The 9,566-nt window shown below is 50.2% G+C and overlaps 1 protein-coding gene across 3 annotated transcripts in view; it reads left to right on the top strand.

The window, feature by feature from the left end:
* ZBTB40 (zinc finger and BTB domain containing 40) overlaps window positions 1–8,903 on the top strand; it is a 73,720-nt gene extending 64,817 nt beyond the window's left edge. For all 3 annotated transcript variants that reach the window (XM_024766714.1, XM_024766715.1, XM_024766716.1), the window contains 5 exons: window positions 2,514–2,728; window positions 3,953–4,115; window positions 4,819–4,905; window positions 6,130–6,356; window positions 8,158–8,903. In XM_024766714.1, the coding sequence (XP_024622482.1) occupies window positions 2,514–2,728; window positions 3,953–4,115; window positions 4,819–4,905; window positions 6,130–6,356; window positions 8,158–8,352 (887 nt within the window). In that variant the 3' untranslated portion in view covers window positions 8,353–8,903. The remainder of the gene's footprint in view (window positions 1–2,513; window positions 2,729–3,952; window positions 4,116–4,818; window positions 4,906–6,129; window positions 6,357–8,157) is intronic.
* Window positions 8,904–9,566: the final 663 nt, after the last annotated feature.

Genomic DNA, 9,566 nt, shown 5'->3' on the forward strand with positions numbered 1-9,566 from the left:
AGCAGTCATAACAGAAGTCATTACTCCACTAGAGCTGGGCCCCGTTCAGTGCCTTCCCCTCTCCTATTCTCCTGCAAAAGCCAGAGTCCCTCATTCCTATTTCAAGAAGAATCCCATTTTAACGTGTCATTGTGTGATTCTCTGTCCAGGCTGTTTCCTTGTCTTCCGTTTTAGCCCACCTGGCTCTTTTTGGCTGACAGAGGCCCATTATGTTTGAAGGAAAGAGTCTTTATAACAGACAGGCTCGCAGAGCACCAGAATATTTCCATTTGTCCGCTGAGCTTCGTTTTCCTACTCCCACTCTCATCTTATGGTCGTAACCTGCCTTTCCCCATAGGAGCAGCCTGGACGCTTTCTGAGTTAATGTGTACCACTGTGAGTGGTCCCTAGTCATGTTCCCTTAAAAACCTTCTGCCCAGCATTCTCTTCGAAATGCCTTGTATTTACCCAGTTAGTAGGGTCTGCCCCCATCTTTGTCCCCTTCTACTAGAACGGATACAGACAAAAACACACTTCCATTCAACACACACAGGGGAGGAAGAGGAGATTTTATGACTCCTCATCACATCATCAGGAAATCGCCAAGGAGGCATCCGCTGGTCACGTCACATCATCTTCAGCTACTCTTGTTGTAGCAGTCATGTGATCAGCACAGCCCCAGCAGGGTGGTTAAGAGCTTGGGCTCTGAAATCACACGGGCCTGGGCTTGAATCTTGAGTACTCTGCCATTTACTTCTTTTAGGCCTTAGACAAATTTCTTTACCTTTTTAAGCCTCTTATGCCCCTTCTGTAAGGTAGAGAAAATAGTAACACTACCACATTGGGCTGTTGTGAGAATAAAAGAGATATCACACATAAAGCATGAAGCTCCATACCTGCCACATAGAAAATGCTCAATAAATGCTAGAGAGTATTGGTGACAAGAGCAGCCTTCTCCAGTGCCATCTGTCACCATAAGAGCCTGCCTGTTTTTTTCATGCCATGCACCTTGCATACCCTTCTTCCCTTTTCCCCTCCCTACCTTTGTTCCCCACACACCAGTTTCTAACTGTTGGCAAATACAGTATCTCACAAACATGTGCTTTCTGTCAACACATTCAAGTCTGTTGTCAGCCAGCCAACAAGGCACCTCGCCAGAGCTTGTGTGTGCCCAGCATGTGGCTGGGCACTGGGCAATACAGGAAACCATAAAGTGCTGCCCCCCACTCCCCCCGAGGAGTTTACAAGGTTGTCCAGCAAATCCAGTTGCAGTAGACTTCCAGGTGAGTGGGATTTGGCTTGGATCCAGTGCCACAACTTTGAAGTCCTCTCAATCTCTTTAAATGATAGTCCGCTTTAGTCTCCTTTTCCCAGTAGCATCACATGAAGTCAGGAAAGGGGAAGACATTATCAATTTTCAGGATAGAGAAGACCCGAAAAACTTTGCCATGACTTGGAGCGGATCACCCAAAGCAGGCCCAGCATCCAGGCCCCTCTCTCATTGACTGTTCCTTGTCTGTTTCATAGGATCACATCATTGCTTACGGAGAATTCCTTCCGAGTATCTTAAAAGATAGTGTGAAACTGAGATCTCAAGAGCTCACGTCCGCAGGGATACTAGTTAATGATGCCGAGTGCTGCTGCGTGTCAGAATCCCTGAATTAGCCTGGATCAGCACACACATAAGATTGGCTGATGGGCTGGGCCTTTCTGTGGGCAAAGGATTTTATTATTCAAACGTTTTACTTTCTGTTACCTTCAAAAAAAGACTGAACTTTCCTGCCACAGGGATGGCAAATGTATTCTTCATCACTGCTAGTTCTTGTTTTTGAGGTCCCACTGAGGAGTTGCCTTGTCCAATTCAGCATGCAGCTCAGAGCATGACCTTGGGAGTGAAAGCTGGGATTGTTACCCAGCTCAGCAATATCATACTTGTGCCATTGGGCACTCTCTAAACCTTGATTTTCCTAATCTATAAAATAGGACTGGTAGTAGAACCTACACATAGGGTTATTGGAAGTTTTAAGTGATTTAATATATGTAGGCACTTAAAACACGCATGTCACTTAATAAACATTACTTATGAAAATGTTTTTGTTGTTGAATCTAAAGTGGGAATCAAGGAAGCATTCATCCTCTGCATTGTACTACTGACAAAAAAGGAAATAGTGATGCTTTGGGGAGTATGTGGGGAATCTCTACAGAGAATTAGAAAACCCCAAAACACCCACTGCAGGCAGGGGAAGAGCAAAGGTGATACTCCCTGGAAAGTAGTAAGATGGAATTTAACTTGTAAGATGAGGAATTGAGGTAAACTCATGCTCAGAGGTGGTTAATCCAGAAGCCTCAGAGGAACCCCACCTCCCAGGATGAAAGTAGGAGGTAGTTAGGTGATGGATGCAGTGATTTCTGGTCCTTCGAGTCTGTCACCCTGCATGACCTCTAAACAGTCTGGCTTCTGGAGCTGCACACAGAAAACCACTTGTCACTGATTGTTGCCTGTGGTGTCTCCCTCCCTCCCCTCATGGAACCAGACATAGAAGATCCATATGACTGCAAGAAATGCAGGATGAGCTTCCCCACTCTGCAGGATCACCGAAAGCATATCCACGAGGTGCACTCCAAGGAGTACCACCCCTGCCCCACGTGTGGGAAGATCTTCAGCGCCCCTTCGATGCTGGAGCGGCACATGGTGACCCACGTCGGAGGGAAGCCCTTCAGCTGTGGGATCTGCAACAAGGCCTACCAGGTGAGCTCAGCTTCTGCAGGCACCTTTCCCGGGCCCTCATCCACTCTCCCTTTGGTCTCCCTTGGCCCCCATGTTTGTGGCTTGCAGAACACCTCTTGTCTCCAGGATATGACCATTTGGCTGGTTCTCGTGAAGAATGCAGCCGATAGGTTATTCAGATCCTCTGTGGTGACCTGGTCAGAGTGGGGTCAGTGGGGGAGCTTTAATTGGAGCCAAGAGTTCTTACACTTCTTCTCTTAGATTTCAGCCTTGTCCTGAACTGAATCCTGCATTTTCCCTGGATATTTACATTCTTTAGAACCTATTGATCCCATGTGTTGAGGGATGTGAGAATGACACTGGGGTGTGTAACACTACCTGGAATTATCTTGTTTAACACAATTATTGGTGTTTTGTGGAGGATTTTTTAACTCCTGGGGAAGAGCTCTGCTTTTTTACCTTAGAGTTTGCTATGTAATTGAAGGGAAACCCCATACAGATCTGAAAAGAAACCACTTCTTTGAGAAACTCTAAGACCACAGAGAAAAGAATGGCCCTCGCTGGCATCTATAGCATTTGGGTACAGAGAGAGAAACCCAGCAGCTAATTTCAGCTCAACAGAAATTGAGAGCTAACTTTGTTCCAAGCCTTGTGCTGTGACGTTAGGGTTACAGAGCTGGGTAAAACCTGGGCTTGATCTCTAGGAAACCATGGAATTGTACAGAGAGTGTCGCAGCGCTGCTCTGGAACCCGGGAAGAGGGGGGCACTGGCTTACGGAGTAGGGATAGCACCTGCCCCTCTCCAGCAGGTTTCCCTGCTGCGCCCTGGGCCTCTGACAGGCAGCAAGACAGCTCGGTGGTGAAGCGCAGATTCTCCATTCAGAAGGCCAGGGTGTGAATCCTGGTCCTCCTGTTTACTGATCATGTGACCTTGGGCAAGTCACTTCACCCCTCTGTGCCTCAGCTTCCACGTCACTGGAAAGAGCCTAACACCTCCCTCCTAAGCTTGTGAGGAATGGGTTTCTGAAGGCCGCGGCCCTGCCCTGTGGTGACCTCAGTGAATACACAGGCGCCTTGTTCCCATGAGCACCAGCGTCCCCTCGCATGTCAGCACTTACTGTGGTGGGTAAGAGTGTGACTCCAGGTCCATAAACTTCCCTGGGAGCGCTTTTCTCTCATGAGGCTTTGTGAACTCTCCAGCTTGCTAGAACATCCAAGACCTAACATCTGCCACATTCCTTTTAGCAATTGTCTGGTTTGTGGTACCACAATCGGACCCACCACCCTGACGTGTTTGCTGCTCAGAACCATCGGTCTTCCAAGTTCTCGTCACTCCAGTGCAGCTCCTGTGACAAAACCTTTCCCAACACCATTGAACACAAGAAGCACATCAAAGCAGAGCACGCAGGTGAACTGGGGTGCCCTGGACTGGGAGTGGGGGCTGAGGAGTGGAAGGCGCTTGGTGACGTAGCATCCTGGGTTCCAGCCCTAAATCCCTACTTCTAGTGCTAGAGTGTGGTGTGCTGCAGTGACACCCCTTCCTCCCCAGCACACCGGCAGGTGCCACGTCAGTCCGTCAGTAACACTAGCTTGAGTAGCAGTAGTTCTTGCAACTGGAGACCTAGAGCAGTGTGACTCCTGCCAGCCTCGGTGGTGACTGGTCGTGGCGCATGGGAAGGGTGGCACGCAGGCCAGGGTGGGAATCCTAACTCTAGCTGTGTGACCTTGGCAAGTGACTTCTCTTTCTGAACCTGTTTCCTTTTCTTCAGAAAGTCAATTATTCATACCTGTGTTACAGTTAAACTGGGGGATGATCACAACAGCTCGCAGTTATGAAGTGTCTCCTGAGTGCACGGCACTGTGCTCAGCGCCCACGTGTGTTTCTCCTTTAATTCTCACAACAACCCTCTTTGCATCCGGGCACTTGGATCCAGATCTGGCGCTCTTTACCACAGATTGCACTAATGTAGCATAGGTATCAGGTTCCTGGCACTTCGTAGACGCTCGCTAAGTGTGAGCCGTCACCCACCCCCCCAGCCCTGTTACTCCCCAGGCTCAGAGAATCTTCCTTTTGTTCTTTCCCACCACTTCTTTGCTCGTGTGCTTCTCAGATATGAAGTTCCATGAATGTGGCCAGTGCAAGGAGCTCTTCCCCACGCCAGCTTTGCTGCAGGTTCACATCAAGTGCCAGCATTCAGGTCAGTGCCCCTTCCAAGATGCTCCTGAGCTGCACTGCCCAGGGACGGGTCTCGTCTCCACCACCTACAGCTGCGCGACCCAGGCTAAGTAGCAACTAACTTGTGCCTCAGTTTCTTCATCCACAAAACCGGGACGCTTGCAGTACCTACTTCATAGGGGAACCGTGAGAGTTGAATACGTTAGTACACAGAAAACACTTAAGGCCTGGCACCAGTAAGCATCTCGTAAGCGTTACCCATGATTATCATTGTTCCTGCTGTACCTTATCAAATCTAAAATGCCAGTTCTATAAGAGACACCATTTTTAATGAACCATTAAGAAAGAAAAACTGCTTCCAGTTAAACTATGCTTTCTTATCACTTAGAGTTTGCAGGTTATCCTAAGTGCTGCTTTGGACTTAATTTGATGTAGATTTTATGCACTCTTGTATGCGTACATAAAAAAAGGAAACGTAAGAAATAAGTTGATCAACGTAAGAATTCAGCTTCCCAGAGTAGCTCTCGGTTCAGATTGTTGGCGTGAGTGTTATTCCACGTGGTGTTGCCCTCCACCGTCAAGAACATTGGTGATGGAGAGCACGGTAAGGTGGTTTTGGTCTCTCGAGCATTAGCAAAGCTAGTCTTCTGATTCCTGCTTTGGGAGTGTAGCTGAACATCCAACCCTTACCTCCTCCCTCTGAACCATTTGTTTCCTGTGAGTTTAAAACATGCACTGCTCCTGTCTTAGGGCTTTTCTTTCAGACTGTGGACATGCATTCTGCAAGTCTTGATGCTGCCCCTTTAGATGTCTGTGCAAGTGCACTTGTTGACAATTACACCCACCTCCGTGGCCTGTAACAGTAGTGAGATGCCATTGATCCCATTTCAGAGACGTTAAAAGGTGCTTCTTAGAATTGACGAAATAAACATTGTCAGCATCATTCCAGTTGAATGAATAACGGACTTTGGCAGAGGCAGATTCAGCCTGCATGTGATGCTAATGAAGCCGTGCCTTGGAGCCTAGCACTTGGTGGGACCCTTCCAAAGATCTGCCCCTAATCCTGTATGTGTAATTTTGTATCGGTCTTCCTAGAGAGGGCTCCCCAAATTGTACACGCTCCAGGCCCCACAGGAGCTGAAGAGCTGCCTCTGGACTTGCCTGTGCTCCTCGCCCCCCCTTGCACCTTGCTCTCCCCTCCCTCCTCTCGTTTCCCTCAGTCACTCCCTCTGTCCCCCTCCTCCAGGGTCACAGCCGTTCCGGTGTCTGTACTGTGCAGCCACTTTCCGCTTCCCCGGGGCGCTGCAGCACCACGTCACCACTGAGCACTTCAAGCAGTCGGAGAGCACCTTCCCCTGTGAGCTCTGCGGGGAGCTCTTCACCTCCCAGGCCCAGCTGGACTGTCACTTGGAGTCTGAACACCCAAAGGTGACGGGCACTGAAAGCCAAGTGGCCACCTCACAGATGGTGCAGGTGATTCTGGGGCCATCAGATATGAGGGTGCTGACACGGGGTCCCTGAGGCTTCTCTGGAGGCAGTCCCATCACGACACCTAGCCTTTCTCCCCGGGGCTCTCAAAGGGCCCCGTGAGTGATGCATTCATGACCAAGAGGATCTTGCAGAAGAGTCTCTCTGGACCTCTTACCAAACAGAACAGAAAATTCTAGCCTCCTGGTGACTACATGTGAGACGGCCCCTGAGTAGAGGGAAGCTGGAACAAGAATTTTCAAAAGCAGAATGACATTGGCCTCTCCTCCCAATTCACACACTCCCTCACCTTCTGCAGAACACCATGGGATGTGGTGAGAGTTGCAGGAAACTTGGAGGAGGGTAGATGAGCTCTTTGTTGAGACCACCTTCAGCTGAAATGCTTTGGTAACTCCTCTGGGCTGGGCACAGGGCACATTTGAACGTCTGGGCTTCTCACCTTTACCTGGGTGTAAAGCCCCCCTCTTCTGATATTTCAAGGCTGTGCTTGCTCCAGCCCCTCTTTGTGTCTCTAGTTCTATTACTGCCTTCCCGTCTTCTCCAGAAAGGGTGGGCAGGAAGGGAAAAGAAACTCCATTCTGTTGATTGACAGTAATTTGTGAATGGACGGGAGAGGAACTGTGAGCTGGCTGGGCCGCCCCCCGTCCTGTCCCTTAGAGCAGCCCCTTATAGCCGTGTTCTTACAGGCCTCTGTGGGGAGCAGAGGGCAAGTCAGGCGGCCAGGCCTCTGGGTGCCAATCCTGCTGCCATTTCAATGAGAACAGCGCTGCTATTATCTTTTTTATATATTAGGATTCTGGGTAAGATGTCCTTTGGGGTGAAAAAAGATTCCATTGCTAAAAGAAAAAGAAAGAAAAACAGTTTGAAAACTGCTGTCCTAGATGATTTTTTATTGAACATCACAATTGGTCTCTTCACTCCTACAGCAGAGACATGGCTGAGCTTGGCATCTCCATTTCTGCCCACTGAGGTCTAGTGGAAAGCACTTTCTGCTCTCGGCAGCTCTCGAGATCCAGGGTTGCTGTGCCCTCTGCGGGCGCTCTGTATTGAAAACATCCAGCTGTTCCGAGCTCCATGGCTCAGAAACATCAACTCGGAGGTTCAGGCAAGAACTGAGTGTACTTAACCAGACTAGTTCTTCCTGAGATGGGAAAGTCATCTTTAACAGATGCTGCAGATTTGGAAGGGGTGTGTGTGGCCTGTGGAGGAGAGAAGCCAGTGCCCTCCAGCCTGGTGAGCTGCGTGAGGGAGCTGCCAGAAGCCACGTTTTGTCTACCTGTTCTTCTTCCTATAGCCATTAGCTCTGTAGCCACGTAGCCTCCAAGTAAGGCTCTTAGCCTGATCAAGGTACAGACATGCCACCTTTGACAACCCGAGGCTTCTGGTAAACCACTCCCATTTCCATGGTTCAAGCATGACACGAACCACTGATTCAGTAGCATTCCTTTCACACGGCACGCACTTCTGCTGTGTAATCCTCAAGACAGGAAAACCCAGTGTAAGAAACTGAGCCCGCGTTCACTGGTGTGTAATCAGAGTTCCAGGCACCCTGAGGTGGCGTACGGAGCTAAATTACAGCAATTTGGCACAGAGTTACTTGTTTGCCTGCCTTCTCTTTTGCATCACTGGTGTGTTAGACTTGCCTCTTCCCATTAAGCACATGTAACTGCTCTCCTCTGGTGAAAACATAAATATCATCATTATAGCGTGAGATGAAAACCATGTAAGTTCTGGGGAGCCAACTGTGGACACTGCCCAGAGCAGCCTCACGGTCTTTCCCTTTCAGGTGATCCAAACCCCAGAGCCGGTGGCCCAGACGGAGCAGGTGATCACTTTGGAGGAGACCCAGCTTGCTGGTTCACAGGTGTTTGTGACATTGCCAGATTCGCAGACATCCCAGACCAGCTCTGAGCTTGTGGCAGTGACCGTGGAGGACTTGCTAGACGGTACCGTGACCCTAATCTGTGGGGAGGCCAAGTGAGTGGCTGCTCATCGTGGAGGGTCCTACGTTTGCAATAGAGAGAATGCTCCACACTTGCCTTTTGCCCTTCCTCCCTTGATGTCCTGAGTATTGAGCATCTTAGCTTAGCACCAACCTAAGTGGTCTCACTTGGGAAACGGACAGAAGCATCACGGTTCTCATAAAACCAAGTCTGAGTCATCAACACCAACGTGACCGCCCTCCGTAGCAGGCAGGCCTGTTCCTCACAGGCCTGCTGCTGTGGCCTCTCTGACACTGTCCATCCCCAAGTGGAGTATAGCTTCTGAAATAGAGCCTGAAAGAGCAGTGGAATAAGAGCTGGTGACCAGAGTAACCAGAGCGGTGTGATGTGCTGGCAGCCCTCAGCATGCAGAGCAGCAGCTCAGTGCAGGACAGTGGCCCACAGAGTGGGGCTGCAGGTGCTGCCAGTGCCTTCTGGCCATTTAAAAATGAGAGAAAATAGGGGGCTTCCCTGGTGGCGCAGTGGTTGAGAGACCGCCTGCTGATGCAGGGGACACGGGTTCGTGCCCCGGTCTGGGAAGATCCCACATGCCGCGGAGCGGCTGGGCCCGTGAGCCATGGCCGCTGAGCCTGCGCGTCTGTAGCCTGTGCTCCGCAACGGGAGAGGCCACAACAGTGAGAGGCCCATGTACCGCAAAAAAAAAAAGAGAGAGAAAAGCACCATCAGACCATCTGGGGGTTCCCAGCCTTGAGCACACTCAGCACCTCCCTCACGTCTGTCATCCTTCCAGCCTCCTCACGTGGTGGCAGTAGGACAGGTAGCAGCATGCTGACACAGGAAGGCTTCATTTCCATGCTGAGTCCCACCTTGTCAGTATAGTCAGCCATTCCCAAAACAAAGCCTTTGGAGTGTTTCTTCTGGGAGTGTTCAGTGTGAGGCCATCTAGCTGCAAACCGTCTCTGCCTTACCAGGAAACTCTTCATGGTATTCTGCACCTGAGGCTGGTTCCCATAGCTTTTCTGTGGTGTCCTCAATCCCCTTTCCCTAATCAAAGCCTAAAGCTTCTACCCAACCTGGAAGCCTCGTCCCCTCCCTGAGGAGCACGTGATACATGTAACGTAGCAGTGAACCAGCGCCAGGTGGAGTAGCACCCGTGGTGGCCCCTGAGTCTTCCTCCTGCCAGGGTCTTCCCCTCCTGTGAGTAGCCTGTTGTCTGAGCTCTTTCCAGCTGCCACTGTGACCGCAGGTCAGT

This window comes from Neophocaena asiaeorientalis, unplaced genomic scaffold, assembly GCF_003031525.2.
Source record: "Neophocaena asiaeorientalis asiaeorientalis breed wild unplaced genomic scaffold, Neophocaena_asiaeorientalis_V1.1 scaffold79, whole genome shotgun sequence".
Lineage (NCBI taxonomy): Eukaryota > Metazoa > Chordata > Mammalia > Artiodactyla > Phocoenidae > Neophocaena > Neophocaena asiaeorientalis.